This window comes from Pleurodeles waltl, chromosome 3_1 (genome assembly GCF_031143425.1).
Source record: "Pleurodeles waltl isolate 20211129_DDA chromosome 3_1, aPleWal1.hap1.20221129, whole genome shotgun sequence".
NCBI classification, from domain to species: Eukaryota; Metazoa; Chordata; class Amphibia; order Caudata; family Salamandridae; genus Pleurodeles; species Pleurodeles waltl.
In genome coordinates this window covers 360,304,657-360,322,357 of record NC_090440.1, presented here as the reverse complement: position 1 = coordinate 360,322,357, position 17,701 = coordinate 360,304,657, and the positions used below count along the sequence as shown (strand labels likewise).

At 48.9% G+C, this 17,701-nt stretch overlaps 1 protein-coding gene across 1 annotated transcript in view; it reads left to right on the top strand.

Moving 5' to 3' along the window:
• Positions 1-17,701, top strand: part of ATP8B4 (ATPase phospholipid transporting 8B4 (putative)) — a 2,552,767-nt gene that overhangs the window by 26,148 nt on the left and 2,508,918 nt on the right. The window contains exon 2 of the mRNA XM_069222521.1: positions 14,204-14,262. Coding sequence (XP_069078622.1) covers positions 14,204-14,262 — 59 coding nt within the window. The remainder of the gene's footprint in view (positions 1-14,203; positions 14,263-17,701) is intronic.

Here is a 17,701-nt window from a genome sequence, read left to right as displayed (position 1 = left end):
GGCTTTATCTTGGATGCCGGCTTCCTGGAGGCGGGTCAGTAGGGTGCGGTGGCAGACTGTGTCAAAGGCGGCTGATAGGTCGAGGAGGATGAGGGCTGAGGTTTCGCCGTTGTCCATTTGATGTCTGATGTCATCTGTGGCGGCGAGGAGAGCAGTCTCAGTGCTGTGGTTTCGTCTGAATCCGGATTGTGAGGGGTCCAGGATGGAATTGTCTTCGAGGAAGTGGGTGAGCTGAGTGTTGACGATCTTCTCGATGACTTTAGCTGGAAAAGGGAGGAGAGAGATCGGACGGAAGTTTTTGAGATCGTTGGGGTCGGCCTTGGGTTTCTTGAGGAGGGGTTGTATTTCTGCGTGTTTCCAGCTGTCCGGGAAAGTTGCGGAAGTGAAGGAGAGGTTGATGATCTTGCGGAGTTCGGGGGCGATGGTGGCGTTGGCTGAGTTGAATACGTGATGAGGGCAAGGGTCCGTAGGGGAGCCTGAGTGGATGGTGTTCATGGTTGTTATGGTTTCTGCATCGTCCACGTGGGTCCAGGCGGTGAGGCGGCGGTCGTGGGAGGAGACGTCGGGGGTGGGGACTGGCGGTGGACCGGTGTTGAAGCTGTTGTGGATGGTGGCGATTTTCTGGTGGAAGAAGGTGGAGAGGTCGTCGCAGAGTTTCTGGGAGGGCGGGATGTCGTTGGAGTTGGCTTTTGGATTGGAGAGTTCCTTCACGATGCCGAAGAGTTCTTTGCAGTCGTGGGCGTTGTTGTTGATGCGTTCGGTGAAGTGGGCGCGCTTGGCGAGGCGGATCCGTTGGTGGTGTTCACGGTTGGCGTTTTTGAGGGTGGCGAGGTTGTCGGGTGTGCGATCTTGGATCCATTTCTTTTTGAGCTTCTGGCAGATGCTTTTGGAGGTGGTTAGATCGTCTGTGAACCAGGCTGGTTTTTTCTTTCCTTGGATTGCGGTGGGTTTCTTGAGTGGGGCAAGGGTGTTGGCGCAGTCGAGAATCCATTGATGGAGATTGATGGCGGCTGTGCTCGGGTCGGTTGCGTCGGGTGAAGGGTTGTTGATGAGGGTGCTGGTCAGTTGGTCTTGGGTGACTTTGCCCCAGCGGCGGTGAGGAGGTAGCTGGATGCGGTGTTGCTCTGTGATTTTCTTATAGGTGAAATGGACGCAGTGATGGTCGGTCCAGTGGAGTTCGGAGGTGTGGCTGAAAGAGATGTGGTTGCTTGAGGTGAAGAGGGGGTCAAGGGTGTGTCCGGCAATGTGGGTGGGAGTGTTGACTAGCTGGTGGAGTCCGAGGTTGAGGAGGTTGGAGGTCAGTGATGCGGTGTTGGCGTCGTTGGCGTTTTCCAGATGGTAGTTTAGATCTCCCAGGAGGATGTAATCAGTGGAGGCGAGGGCGTGGGTGCTTGCGAGGTCGGCGATGGTGTCGCTGAAGGGGGCTCTTGGTCCTGGAGGGCGGTATATGAGGGTTCCTCTGAGGGTCGTGTTGGGGTCCGTGTGGATCTGGAAGTGGAGGTGTTCGGCTGTCTTGAGGGTATCGTCCGAGTGGGTGTGGATTTTGAGGGTAGCTTTGTGAGCGATGGCTATTCCGCCTCCGATTCCGTTGGTTCGATCTCTTCTGATGATTTTGTAGCCGTCCGGTATGGCGATGGCGATGTCCGGAGCCGAGGAGTCGTTCCACCAGGTTTCGGTCAGAAAAGCCACGTCAGGTGCAGTGGTGTCGAGCAAATCCCAGAGCTCGATGGTGTGTTTTCGTGCGGAGCGGGTGTTGATGAGGATGCAGTTCAGGTGGTTGGGGTTGAAAATTTTAGTAGTTGGATTAGTCGTTCTGATGCAGGAGAAGTTGCAGGTGCGGCAGGAAAAAGGTCCTTTAGTGTGCTTCGGGGACGCCCGGAAGCATTCAGTGGAGGGGCCGGGGTTGAAAGCGCGGAGTTCGTTGGTCGAGTAGCGGATGTGGGGGGTGCGGGGGTCAGGGGGGGTGGCGCTGGGCGCGGTCCAGGGGCTGTCCAGGCGCGGACGGGCGCAGACGGGCTTGCCTCTGGTGCGCCTCCGGTGCGCCCGCTGCGCGGACGCGCAGCGCCAGCCATTAAGAAGGGAGGGGGAAGGGAGGAGCAGCTGGGAGGCGGGAAGCGGGAGGGAGCGGCAAATGGGGGCGCGAGGGGGGCGGGGCCGCAGGGAGGCAGCGGCAGGGAACGGGGAGCGCACATGGGGCAAAACACTGAAAACGAGCAAAAATACAAGCAGTTACAATAAGAAAAGCACACAATCATAAAACAATAATGGCACAATACACGATCGGGGAAACAGCAATCAGGGGGGCACAAAGGGGGCAGAAGCGCCGGCGGCGAGGCGCTGAAAAAGCGGAAAAGCCAAAAAACAACTTACAGGACGGCGGAAGCGGCACACGGGTCAAGTGAGCCCACTAGCCACCAGGGATGAGGCGCAGGAGGATGCCTGCGGGTGGAGGAGGGCCTCGAACACGCAAACGGCAGCGTGCTCGTGGGACAGAGGCAGAAGGCAGCAGGTTGGTGCTGCGGTCGTGGGGGGCGAGCTCAGGACCTGAAACAGGTCAGAGTTCGCTCACTCGCGACGCGCTGCGCCAGCCATTAAGAAGGGAGGGGGGAGGGAGGAGCAGCTGGGAGGCGGGAGGCGGGAGGGAGCGGCAAATGGGGGCGCGAGGGGGGCGGGCCGCAGGGAGGCAGCGGCAGGGAACGGGGAGCGCACAAGGGGCAAAACACTGAAAACGAGCAAAAATACAAGCAGTTACAATAAGAAAAGCACACAATCAGAAAACAATAATGGCACAATACACGATCGGGGAGCCAGCAATCAGGGGGGCACAAAGGGGGCAGAAGCGCCGGCGGCGAGGCGCTGAAAAAGCGAAAAAGCCAAAAAACAACTTACAGGACGGCGAAAGCGGCACACGGGTCAAGTGAGCCCACTAGCCACCAGGGATGAGGCGCAGGAGGATGCCTGCGGGTGGAGGAGGGCCTCGAACACGCAAACAGCAGCGTGCTCGTGGGACAGAGGCAGAAGGCAGCAGGTTGGTGCTGCGGTCGTGGGGGGCGAGCTCAGGACCTGAAACAGGTCAGAGTTCGCTCACTCGCGACGCGCAGCGCCAGCCATTAGGAAGGGAGGGGGGAGGGAGGAGCAGCTGGGAGGCGGGAGGCGGGAGGGAGCGGCAAATGGGGGCGCGAGGGGGGCGGGGCCGCAGGGAGGCAGCGGCAGGGAACGGGGAGCGCACAAGGGGCAAAACACTGAAAACGAGCAAAAATACAAGCAGTTACAATAGGAAAAGCACACAATCAGAAAACAATAATGGCACAATACACGATCGGGGAGACAGCAATCAGGGGGGCACAAAGGGGGCAGAAGCACCGGCGGCGAGGCGCTGAAAAAGCGAAAAAGCCAAAAAACAACTTACAGGACGGCGGAAGCGGCACACGGGTCAAGTGAGCCCACTAGCCACCAGGGATGAGGCGCAGGAGGATGCCTGCGGGTGGAAGAGGGCCTCGAACACGCAAACGGCAGCGTGCTCGTGGGACAGAGGCAGAAGGCAGCAGGTTGGTGCTGCGGTCGTGGGGGGCGAGCTCAGGACCTGAAACAGGTCAGAGTTCGCTCACTCGCGACGCGCAGCGCCAGCCATTAAGAAGGGAGGGGGGAGGGAGGAGCAGCTGGGAGGCGGGAGGCGGAAGGGAGCGGCAAATGGGGGCGCGAGGGGGGCGGGGCCGCAGGGAGGCAGCAGCAGGGAACGGGGAGCGCACAAGGGGCAAAACACTGAAAACGAGCAAAAATACAAGCAGTTACAATAAGAAAAGCACACAATCAGAAAACAATAATGGCACAATACACGATCGGGGAGACAGCAATCAGGGGGGCACAAAGGGGGCAGAAGCGCCGGCGGCGAGGTGCTGAAAAAGCGAAAAAGCCAAAAAACAACTTACAGGACGGCGGAAGCGGCACACGGGTCAAGTGAGCCCACTAGCCACCAGGGATGAGGCGCAGGAGGATGCCTGCGGGTGGAGGAGGGCCTCGAACACGCAAACGGCAGCGTGCTCGTGGGACAGAGGCAGAAGGCAGCAGGTTGGTGCTGAGGTCGTGGGGGGCGAGCTCAGGACCTGAAACAGGTCAGAGTTCGCTCACTCGCGACGCGCAGCGCCAGCCATTAAGAAGGGAGGGGGGAGGGAGGAGCAGCTGGGAGGCGGGAGGGAGCGGCAAATGGGGTCGCGAGGGGGGCGGGCCGCAGGGAGGCAGCGGCAGGGAACGGGGAGCGCAAAAGGGGCAAAACACTGAAAACGAGCAAAAATACAAGCAGTTACAATAGGAAAAGCACACAATCAGAAAACAATAATGGCACAATACACGATCGGGGAGACAGCAATCAGGGGGGCACAAAGGGGGCAGAAGCGCCGGCGGCGAGGCGCTGAAAAAGCGAAAAAGCCAAAAAACAACTTACAGGACGGCGGAAGCGGCACACGGGTCAAGTGAGCCCACTAGCCACCAGGGATGAGGCGCAGGAGGATGCCTGCGGGTGGAGGAGGGCCTCGAACACGCAAACGGCAGTGTGCTCGTGGGACAGAGGCAGAAGGCAGGTTGGTGCTGCGGTCGTGGGGGGCGAGCTCAGGACCTGAAACAGGTCAGAGTTCGCTCACTCGCGACGCGCAGCGCCAGCCATTAAGAAGGGAGGGGGGAGGGAGGAGCAGCTGGGAGGCGGGAGGGAGCGGCAAATGGGGGCGCGAGGGGGGCGGGGCCGCAGGGAGGCAGCAGCAGGGAACGGGGAGCGCACAAGGGGCAAAACACTGAAAACGAGCAAAAATACAAGCAGTTACAATAAGAAAAGCACACAATCAGAAAACAATAATGGCACAATACACGATCGGGGAGACAGCAATCAGGGGGGCACAAAGGGGGCAGAAGCGCCGGCGGCGAGGCGCTGAAAAAGCGAAAAAGCCAAAAAACAACTTACAGGACGGCGGAAGCGGCACACGGGTCAAGTGAGCCCACTAGCCACCAGGGATGAGGCGCAGGAGGATGCCTGCGGGTGGAGGAGGGCCTCGAACACGCAAACGGCAGCGTGCTCGTGGGACAGAGGCAGAAGGCAGCAGGTTGGTGCTGCGGTCGTGGGGGGCGAGCTCAGGACCTGAAACAGGTCAGAGTTCGCTCACTCGCGACGCGCAGCGCCAGCCATTAAGAAGGGAGGGGGGAGGGAGGAGCAGCTGGGAGGCGGGAGGCGGGAGGGAGTGGCAAATGGGGGCGCGAGGGGGGCGGGGCCGCAGGGAGGCAGCGGCAGGGAACGGGGAGCGCACAAGGGGCAAAACACTGAAAACGAGCAAAAATACAAGCAGTTACAATAAGAAAAGCACACAATCAGAAAACAATAATGGCACAATACACGATCGGGGAGACAGCAATCAGGGGGGCACAAAGGGGGCAGAAGCGCCGGCGGCGAGGCGCTGAAAAAGCCAAAAAACAACTTACAGGACGGCGGAAGCGGCACATGGGTCAAGTGAGCCCACTAGCCACCAGGGATGAGGCGCAGGAGGATGCCTGCGGGTGGAGGAGGGCCTCGAACACGCAAACGGCAGCGTGCTCGTGGGACAGAGGCAGAAGGCAGCAGGTTGGTGCTGCGGTCGTGGGGGGCGAGCTCAGGACCTGAAACAGGTCAGAGTTCGCTCACTCGCGACGCGCAGCGCCAGCCATTAAGAAGGGAGGGGGGAGGGAGGAGCAGCTGGGAGGCGGGAGGTGGGAGGGAGCGGCAAATGGGGTCGCGAGGGGGGCGGGGCCGCAGGGAGGCAGCGGCAGGGAACGGGGAGCGCAAAAGGGGCAAAACACTGAAAACGAGCAAAAATACAAGCAGTTACAATAGGAAAAGCACACAATCAGAAAACAATAATGGCACAATACACGATCGGGGAGACAGCAATCAGGGGGGCACAAAGGGGGCAGAAGCGCCGGCGGCGAGGCGCTGAAAAAGCCAAAAAACAACTTACAGGACGGCGGAAGCGGCACACGGGTCAAGTGAGCCCACTAGCCACCAGGGATGAGGCGCAGGAGGATGCCTGCGGGTGGAGGAGGGCCTCGAACACGCAAACGGCAGCGTGCTCGTGGGACAGAGGCAGAAGGCAGCAGGTTGGTGCTGCGGTCGTGGGGGGCGAGCTCAGGACCTGAAACAGGTCAGAGTTCGCTCACTCGCGACGCGCAGCGCCAGCCATTAAGAAGGGAGGGAGGAGCAGCTGGGAGGCGGGAGGCGGGAGGGAGCGGCAAATGGGGGCGCGAGGGGGGCGGGGCCGCAGGGAGGCAGGGAACGGGGAGCGCACAAGGGGCAAAACACTGAAAACAAGCAAAAATACAAGCAGTTACAATAAGAAAAGCACACAATCAGAAAACAATAATGGCACAATACACGATCGGGGAGACAGCAATCAGGGGGGCACAAAGGGGGCAGAAGTGCCGGCGGCGAGGCGCTGAAAAAGCGAAAAAGCCAAAAAACAACTTACAGGACGGCGGAAGCGGCACACGGGTCAAGTGAGCCCACTAGCCACCAGGGATGAGGCGCAGGAGGATGCCTGCGGGTGGAGGAGGGCCTCGAACACGCAAACGGCAGCGTGCTCGTGGGACAGAGGCAGAAGGCAGCAGGTTGGTGCTGCGGTCGTGGGGGGCGAGCTCAGGACCTGAAATAGGTCAGAGTTTGCTCCAATGCTTCTAGTGCGGTCCTAGTGACTAGTGCTGAACACCCCCCATGGCTTTTGCTTCCTGGTCAACCAGCAGACCTTCCATATGTGGATAAAACTGATGTGTTGGTATGTAAAGCACACATTTTTCTTGGAGGTTGGCTACTACTACTCCACCAGAAGATATCCAGCAATATATAAGTGAACTGGGTGTTAAATCTCCAGATCCCCCTTTGGCAGGCTTGTTTCTTTGATATACAAGCTTTCTTACCTCCCCACATTAAGCTCTCCATAAGTTTGTAAAATTTGTCAATAAGAACTATTATATACAAAATTTCGAGTAGTAATGGTATCTTGATTGCTGCGATGTACTCCAACCAGCAAAATCCTCAAATCTGACAACTTTTTAATTCCAAGCAGACTCTGTTGAGTTCTTGTTTGAGTACGTGGGAGGCCTCTCGGGATTCAAGCAAGCCCACCAAAGTTTGTGCCTGAGCAGGGATGTGAACAGTATGGATCGCCCCTTTCCAAGCAAATATTAGGGATAAAAGTATGACCCAAGTGGTATTTAATCCCTTTCTTTCTCTGAAATGTTGTTGGTTGACAGAGTAGCAAATCCTGAATAGGCCAGATGTTTGCACCCTTGAAAGTGAGTGGGCCCACCTTTTGGCCTAATAGTGGCCTCCTTCTGTCAAAATTAATGAATACAAGTTAAAATATCTGGTAGGCTGTCGCTTTGCCCTGCAGCTCGGCCCACTCAATGTGTCCCCATCTAGTTATGTGTCTCCTTCTGAGAGCTCTGTCTTCAAGGTAGCCTTGGAGGCTGATGTTCTGTCTTCAAGTCCTTGCATTCCTTTCTGAAATTAGTCTAGCTCAACGTATCTAGCATTTCCAGTGTCCTCCAAAGTGGCAACCTGCTGCCCTAGTACTCCCAGATGGCGTTGCATATCCTTCAGATCCTTGGAGAAGGTGGGCTGCAGTGTCATGTCAAAGCCTGTCAAAATGGTCCTCCATGAAGGAACAGCTGAGAGTGGTCTTGGTGAAGTCCTGGATAAATATCTCTGTGAAGTGGCCACAGCTCTTTCCTCCGTCAGTACCCTGATTCGTTTGGGCATTGTGTTTTTTGATTGCTGCTTTAGAAACCATGTGCCTCCGATCAGTGTTGTTCCTGTGCTTATCAGGAGCCATGATTTCCCAGAGCACAGCTGTCTGTTGCATTCATCAAAGTGTCCACTTTGAGATCAAGGCTGTTGGTTGCAGCTTAGCTTAATTCTGGGACATTAGAGGCTAGAGGGCCCATTCTCTTCTAGTCCCCCCTCAGATGCCTGTCAGAGTTAAGTATTGCCTTCCAGATTATATTCTGTACCTCTCCAGGATAAGAGCTGTTGCTGTTAGACATTTCCAAATGGTTGGTGGCAATTGCATATACAGAGTTTTCAGTTACCCTCTTTTCCTCTCTCCCCCCCCCAATGTCCAGCTCCCATTTTACGGCTGAAACTGTGGTGCAGATATAGCATCTGTACCAGGGATAGTATATAGTAATGACTGTGGACTTACCCCACTATGTGTAATGCCACCATTTTAAATCTAGTCTGAGTACTCACCTTTCACTCAATCATTCCCCTAGTCACAGTCACTTTCTCCTCTCTGGTTTAGGGTACAAGTCTCACTTTAACAACTGGGGTGGTGGGAGCGGCGCATTGATCCTGCGACTTATCTGCAATGGTCCTTCATTGCCCTGCACCACTTTGGTCTGTGGGGCCCAAATTCGGCCTGCAGGTTTGTTCCTGTTCATTCCTTCAGCTACACTTTCCCTAATGAGCTACGGGGACCCCTGGGTAATCATTGCACTTTATGCTTATTTTGCTGTTTGGAGTCATGCCAGCCATCTTACTCCATTGTCTGGCAGGCATCCTTATTTGCTGTGTTTCAGCGTAGCGTCACCAGTGTCAATGTTTCTCACGCTCCAGGGGCTGCCAGATCGGTCTGCCATGTCCTGGTGGTTGTCTGGCATACCTGTATCTTCAGCCACCCAGGGCAGTTGTCATGTATAGGCAGGTGTTGGACCTGGCCCTCCTTGCAGGGTCACCCCCAGAGTGTTTGCCTTTTCCCCTTCACTGTTTTCTAAATTTGTTTTTGTTGACTGTGGGACTCAATGCACTTTACCACTGCTAACCAGTGCCAAAGTGCTTGTTGCCACTCCCTTAAAACACAGTTACATTTTCTTTATACCCAATTGGCATATTTAATTTCCTTATACCCCTTGTGGAGTTCTATACAATATACCCATAACCTAAAAATTAAATGTTACCAATGGGCCTGCAGCACTTACTGTGCCACATACTTAAGTAGCACCTTAAAACATATCCCCGTCCTGCCACTGCAGCCTGAGTGCAGTTTTCAACTGTCATATCAACTTGGCAATAAAACATTTGCCAAGCCCTAAATTCCCCTTTTATTAAATATTTCAACCTGAAGGTAGGCCTTAGGTAGCCCACAGGGCTGGATGTCTTGTAATTGAAAGGTTGGACATGTAATTTTATGTTTTACATGTCCTGGTCGTTCAAAACTCATTCCTAAATTTGTTTTTTACTACAAGGCCTTACTCATCCATAGTATAACATTGGAGATTCCTCATTCTATTAAACTGTAATTTCCATTTGGGTGCAGGTAGCTGTGCCTTTGGAATTGTAATAAAAAAAGCTATTGAATGGTAAAGTCAGGTTTTTGCTTTACAAGTTTGTAAATGCCACTTTTGGGAGGTTGGAATATTTCTGCCCTTTGTGCCTGCAACCTGTCTTGGGTACATGACTGTGTGTAACTGACAGACTTTGTGAATACCTCCCAGTCACACAATAGAGGGACAAAAGATGCCTGAATGAGCCATCTGGTGGAAGTAATTGGGGGAGGGGTGGCGGAGCACAGCACAGCCCAACTTGCAACTGAATAGGGAGTGCTCTGCCTTCATACAAAGTACCTATCACCTCCACATTGCCACTGCAGCCAGCCTGGAGCTAGGGCAGAGTAGTCAGGAAATTCCATGCACTTTGGAGCCATGGTCTAGAAGCTCCCACCTCCCAGAAGGAGAGCACCAAGGTATACAAATAGGACCTCAGTCTCCAACTCTTCAGTTCACCTCTGGACCTTTGGAAGGACTCTCTGAGGACTGTCTGCTGCTGTGACCTAACTACTGTGCCAGACTGCTGATGCACCAGGAAGGACTGCTTTGCTGTCTGGTGCCTGCCTTTAACCCTCAGTGGCCAACCCTGCTGTTGAGCACTGCATTATCAACTAAACCCAGGACTACCAGAGTGACTCCAAGGGCTAGGCTGCTGGCCTCCTGTTTCGAGTCTCAAGAACACAAAAGGCTCCCACCATCTTGCACCCCCCACCTAGACCCAGCTTGAGTGAGTCCCGAACCCCCAAGCTGTGTCCCACCAGTCCTGGACCCTTGGTAGTGGTGCTAATGGTGCCCAGATGGCCATATCCCACAACTGAAGACTTGGAAAAGATTTGGCCAAAAACTGCTCTAAGATCCAGGAGGAGACCAAGACAAACCTGCTCGCCTATCCACCCAAGGTGAATCACCTTTCAGATTAACTTCCCTGCTTCTCCCTCTAAGTTCTTCTCCACAGCAGCAAGTTCTGTCCTTCGCCAAAAGTGTATCCAACCTCATGGAACTGTCTTTGGCTACAGCCCCCTGCCTCGTCACTCTGGAGTTTTTCAACTTTGAAAAAAGAGACTAATGGCCTGATTAAGAGTTCGGCGGATGGGATGACCCAGTTGCCGAACGTCTGATAGGAAGGTTGCCGCAATACTGGCTACCTCCCCGCTGGGCCGAATAAAACTTTCCTAACTTAACCAAGGTTCTCGCCTGTCAGCCCAGCAGGAAAGTGGCAGCTGCAATGTCACTGGCTCATAATCGAGCTGGCGGCAGTGCTGCCGCCCCCCGGTGCACAAGCACCCTCGCAATGCTCACTGTCTGCACAGCAGATTCTGACCTCAGCCACCGTGAGCACTTTGGGATCACCGATCCCGGCAGAGATGGTGGGATCATAATGTGGTGGCCGGACCGCCACAGCAGCGGCAGTCCTGACCGCCACCGTGAGTCTGGCAGTCTAGTGACCGTCTAGTGACCGCCAGACTCATAATGAGGACCTAAGTCCGAACTTAGGAATCTTCACCGCAGCGGCCCATTGGCACCTGATGATGACGCTTCCTCCTCAGACACAGCCTGCAGTCTTGCCCTGCTGACCTTTAACTTCTGAGAACATTTTCCTTAAAAGTTCTTCTAAGTTTGAAGGTAAGCGCTGACTGGGCACAATCCACTTCTTATATCCAATCCGCACTCAATTGCATTGGCTATATTTTTTTAGCTTGACCAAGTCTCGCGTTACTAGATATCTACTGATGGCACTCTGATCGGTTATGTGCTACTTTTTACCAAATACTTTAAAAATTCATAACTCTGTTTCTACTGATTGGATCGTTGTTGTGTTAGTGTCAAGTCATTTATCAAAATGTGCTCTGATCTTAATTGGTTTGTGACTTTTCTTGTGTTGTATCTCATTACATTACGATTTGTTTGCTGCATAAATACTTTATACATTGGATCCAAGTTAAGTCTAACTGCTTTTTGTGCCAAGCTACCCAGGGCTATTCACGGGTTAATTTAGTTACTTTTTGTGGTTTACCCTGACACGGATTGTGGCTGTTGCTTGACCAGGGCTCACACCCCAGTCAACCAACAACCCATTTTCTCAAAGCAGGGGACATGGGTTTCTTTCCAGTCAGGCATGGAGAGAGAGGAAGGAGCACTCACTTGGTTGTCATCTTGGCCACACCCTCATGTACTTATTTATAAATTGCTGTAAGGTGCACTGGGATGCTAAAAGTGGATTGTGAGCTGGCTGAATGTGGTGAAAATGGGTAACGGGGGAAAAGAGAGAAGAAAGGCAAGTATAACAATGTCTTGCATAGGTTTTTTTTTAAAGCAAAAGATTAACTTTGTGGTAGTCTGTGGAAAGGACCTTCTGTATTTTAGGTCGAATATATAGAAGCAAGTGCCCACCAACACAAGCCAACTTTATCTTGGAGACTTGGAATAACAACAGTTTGCTGGAATGTAGTATCCAAGTAGCCTCAAGTTTCTGAAACCTCTCCTTGAGTCAGAATGTATCCAGGCCATAGAAGACTATTCATAATACATAAGATTTTAGAATGTACTCTCTGTTTCACCCGAAGCTCCTGTCAACACGTTTAGGAAGTTTTAATACTTTGAGGTTGATTTACTACAGCATCAGGTAGGCCCAGATAAACCATTAAAATAGCCCAGACAGCACAGTACACAAGCGGAAGCAAACTTGTCATGAAGAAGTTTGGTATGAATGGTAACATTGTCCTTAGAGCATGCAATATTAGAGAACAAGCAGAAGAAAGTACTTTGATTGGTTCAGTAGGCTAGAACCTTTCATGAGTCCAAACTCCTAGTGATATGACCTTTGTGGTAGAAGTTGGTCAGTCCCTCATTGAGCGGGTAAAACATAGTCCTTCTACTGTTTTTTTGTTTTTGCCTATTAAGAGACCTTAAAACATTTTCGCACGCCCAGGTTTGCATTTCTGTCAGACTGGAGTTGATACTAAAAAGGTTGTTGTGGGCTTCCTGGTTGACCATAAGAGCAGCTGTCATCAGCATATATTACTGCAATGCAGCTATGATGTTTAAAAAGTTGGTTTAGTTGAGCAATAAAGATATTGTATAATGGGGGTGACACCAAGCAGAGCTGTGACACTCCACACATGACAACAACGCTATTGAAGCAGTAGTGAGGAAGGAAAGGGCTTGGATACTTTTGATAGCGACTTAAGATAGCCATTCTCCAACTGGCTGGGAGCCTTATTTCTTAAAGCCTGCAGATGGACATAGAATGAACCACAATATCAATGATGATGCCTAGATCACATCTGCTAAGTCTCCTTCATACAGTTTTTGTTTTCTTGAGTCATTTGTTGCCAATAACGGTGTAATTTCCATAGGCTTGCCCTGGTATAAACCCATATGCTGCAAATATGTCTTTAAGGAAAAAGGTGAGGTAGTTGACCCCCTATTTTCTATTATTTTCCCAAAAGTAATAAGGAAATATGGTGGTAGTTTTCCACTAAAAAAGTATGTGGGCTGTATTACATTAATTGGGGTGACAAAGCTGGTAAGGGGTACTTGACAAACCTCAATTTCCAAAGGTCAGGTACACAACCTGATGACAGCAAGATGTCAAAAAATGTCTATAATCCGACCACCAATAAATACCGCAAAGGACCTAGTAACCGAAACATGACACACGGGGCGTGAGAAGAATTGATTTAAGACTGTGAATTTGTTTAAGTACTAAGTGCTGGGAAGTTTACTTGCCACTACCTTGAAGTACTTCAGCATTTGCTTTGAACCTTATGTTTGAGATTGAACATGCTTCTAAAACTGCTTCTTCAGTGCGTATGCTGAAAATAATAATGAGCTTAGCACTGTCAATTTATGGTCTGAAATATTTTTTATGAAAATGTGTTTAAAAGTTGTATATATAGTGCATGTCAGCAGCACACAGGTATGGACTGGGACATCTGCTTAGTATGCACCTCCACAATATAAACTGCGTGCTAAGAATCTAACTAAATGCCTGCACACTGGGAAACAACAGATATTATTCAGGCAGTTAGACATTATGCCCTTATTATTGCCATTAAGTCTTTTGAATGTATAAAGGTCGATTAAAAAGATGGGATCAAGTTCTACGTATTATCATTTCTAACACCTCTAGTAGATTCATCGGATGGGTATTGTACATATTAGTGACCACAGTCAGGGAGAGCCTACGTATGCCCATTTCTAGGGTCAGTATATTTAAAAATATTTGAAGGATATTTTTAAAATCACTGTCAGTCAAAGCTCGGTGTGCACAGAAATGTCTGGGTCCCATTGTGTTGGGGAAGCGACCTGCTAAGGGAGTGCTGCCCTGAGGACTTGAGGCCCAGGTTCTTTCTGTGCCTTTCCAAAAAATACAAAAATAATGTTGTCCCTCTCATACAAGTCTTGTATGGGAAAGTAAACAATGAAGACGCTTTAATTATATATGTAGGAATTATGTTGCTGCCTTGGACCTGTAATACCACTGTGGTATATCTCTGAAAGACAGTCAGATACCAATGTATTAGAGCCGTTGAATTTACCCTTCCGTCGCACATCAGGATGTGGTTGCAGTTTTGGAGAGGAAATTGCTAAATTTAAGCACCAGAGAGGTGACAGATTTGCGTCCTATATCAGGAGCACCATTTGGCGACATTTGGTAAACTGATGATTTCTTGCACTGATCAAGGCTTGAGTGGCGGTGTCAGAAACATAGATGAGTATTTATTAATTTAAAATTAATATAGATCATGCCAGTTAACTTCCATGAACCTTGGCGTTATGTAGCTTGCTCATTTGTCCTTCTGATTTGTTCATTTCTGAGACTTTCTTTTCCACTGAATATCTTGTATTTCTTTTCCTATTCTAGAGGTAGAACGGAAGGTAAAAGCCAACGACCGTGCATATAACGAAAGATTTCATTATGCTGTAAGTAAAGTATGCACATCTTTGCAAACACTGATAGAGTATGTAGATAGGTCAGTATTATCGTAAGGATGTTGGGGGTTCTGGGCAAGAAATGTTTAGGAGGTATCTGTTTGGAGCAACTTAGTGTTTTATTACCCATTTTTGCTAGTTCAAGCCCTGTGTTGTCTAACAATACTGTATTATAGTTAGTATAGGGTAGACAAATACACTGAAGAGAACCACTTTGCCCATTCCGCAAAGCTTCTCTTAGTATGGTTGCTATGTCAGTGGAATCAACGCTCACAAAACATTATTTACATGTAAATTCCACACATAAGGATTAATTTCCCATATTGGTATCAATTATGTTTACTGTTTGGGATAGTATATTTACCGAGATTTTGTTAATTTCTCTGTTTAATAGAATGAAATAATTCGATATAAGTCGCTTGATATTTATTAGACAGAGTAACAAAAGCCTGGGGAGGCAAACTGAAGTTTATTGGACCACCAGTGAAAATGTAACATTGGTAGATGAATAAGACAAACCGGGACATGCTTTTGATCTATTTCGATATGCCCGGGGTCATGAGGTTATTTAACCATGATTTTAATTGCCCATGAATATGAATTCTAAATCTGTATATAAAAAAACGGTCCCGTAACTGAGTGCTGTAAATGGTAAATTGTTATTCAGTTGCTCAAACCAGCCCTTGGATGCACTTACAAATGACCTATTATATTAGAATATATCACTTTTTGTATTAGAAAAGATCGTCATTGAATTGAATGATACATTGATGTATGTTTCCTTTCTATTCAGCTGTAGAAACCAGCGCTACGATAAAAGTATAATATCCTATTGTATCGAAAAATATCAACTTTTGTATTCGAAAATCTCACATGAATGATCTGCCTGTTTACTTGTTATTCAATTTCCCAAACAGCGCTACAATTAAAGTGTACCTTGTAGCATTACAGGAAAGATAATGAGGATGTTTATAGATCTAAAATTAAAAAAGCTTCAATTAAATTCTTAATTAATATGTTCCCTCTGACAAGGTTAGTTAATTTTCTTGAAACGGTTTCATAATGTTTAAAGTGACTAGCTGTAGAACACAGAATGCACTGATTAATACTTCCAGGAAGTGTGTGACATGGGTGAGAAAGATATGAGTGTTGATTGAGTCCTTGGCTAAGTAAAGCAGTCAGTCAGTGTAAGTGGAAAAGTTGTGGTAATAGAATATAAGCAATAAATTATTAAGGACATGATGTCACTGAGTGCGATTGTTGAGAGATGGAGGAGGAAAAGGCGAAATACAAATACTTGAAGGGACTCCACTGGAAGGGGTGGGTGGGACACAGCACCACGAGAGAAATACTTTGAGATTACGTCCAGTTTAATTATTTCTCATTGAAGTTTTTTGACCATAGGACTACTGCTGCGTCCTGTAGTGACTACATTATTAATCTTTCAAGGTAAAAACTATCAGGGAACCGAGCCATGCACTTTGTAGGCAAGGATGATGTCACCACAACAAACGGACTAGCAACAGAGAAGGAGAAGAAACATCATAGAATGTCAAGTTTTGGAACCCAGTGACAGGACCCTGCTGTGCCGAATGGCCATGTGCCTCCCAAGTTGATGCCTGTTCCGCTTTGTTTCAGACTGAGAGGGAAGAAACTAAAGAATACAATACTCTCATTCTGAGTCATGAATTTATTAAGGCTCTTTCCAGGTCTCAAATACAAAGATGCGAAAATAACATGAGCACTTAATTTGAATGCAGCAACACACTTGCAGCTACTAAAATAACCACAGCAATTGGATAATAATAATCGGTGGAAATGCAATATATCAAAAATGAATATCTATGCAATGACCACACATATTTATGCGTGCACATAGTTAAGCTAGATATCAAGAATTAAAAATGCATCACCATGGGGATCGAATCCAACATCATCCTTGTCTGCCAACGTCCAGCTGGGGAACCGGTGACAGCTGAGACAGGAAAAACTTCCCCAACAGGGTTATTCAGAGCAATGTTTCCACTCTCAGAAATGAGTTCCTTCTACCCCAGTGTCAAGCTTACCCATCTTACATACCTTAATCAAACCTAAGAGGAAGGTTCTAGAAACTCCCCCTCCCTTCAAGTGAGTTGTGAAATTCAGGCACTGACTGTACTGGGGTCAGTGTTGAAAAACACACAAGAGACTGGCCAGATCATAAGGTAGCTGTGCCCATCTCTGCCATAAACATTCTCATCCTCGTACACTCTTATCAACGTTGCATCCCCCATGTTGTGTTCCCTTCCCTGGTGAGAAAAGCGAAAACACGTTAATAGGCTGTGTGTGGAAAAATACCTACGCCACCAATGTGACAGCATTTAAAGCTAAGCTAAGCACAAAATGGAGTCGGTGGTCAAGCTGGAGTCGGTGGTTTAATACAGATAGCATTACACTCCACCCTTTGATCAGTGACTTCCATAACATACTGGGTTAAAAGTAATCCTTTTTGGTTTAAACATTGTAAATAGACTAATTATGCATTGTACACAGCAACAAAGCATGATTATAATACAAATCACTATGAGTATCCCACCTAAAATATTGCGTAATTGGCCAAAATCCGGTAACCATTTAAATATCCAGTCCCACCACCCTTTGTCCACATCTTGTTTTACTTCTTTCACCAATTGATGCAAAGTGTCAATATGACACTGAATGGATTTCGAGTGGTCTGATTGGTTAAAACAGAACATGCTCTCAAATTCTGAGCAGTCATGATCGTGCTTTAACAGTAAATAGTCAATGACGGACCTGTTTTGCAATGCAGCTTTGCTAGTACCTCGTATATATCTAGCAATAACACTGCTAAAGTGATGGAGTTATGATTGAGGTTTTTAACCATTAACCATGCTAACTTATTGATAACTTGAGTATTAAAAACAGCTAATCCTGGGACTCCTACTATAGAAATGCTTAAACTTACATAATCTGATTTTCAGGGTCACAGTCTTTGCTTAATTGAACTGTTCACTTGGCTAGCGAGTATGTATAGAATGAAATGGAAACATCATAAGTCTTATTCGTGTAAAGGTACACAGTCCACCAGTTATATTAGCAGGAATGTATGTAAAAGTGGTATTTCCACAAGAGAACAACCATCCCACAGGTAGTTTGACATGCTTGCTGTGACTAGTAGGAGTCACAATCTATCGAAAAGACATGCTAGTGTCCATATTCTAAGTTTAGCATTTCTATGCTGACACAGTGTTCATTGTTCCCACGGGATCTCTTGATGAGACCCCTTTGTTGCCTTTAGGCACCCTCAAACACATTTTCCCATTTTGTGAGAATCACAAGTTTAGTTGTAGTAAACATCACCAGTAGTAATATTGTAAGTAATCACATGGCTTTTCAAATAGTAGGCTTTTAAGGCATGTAGATCAAGACC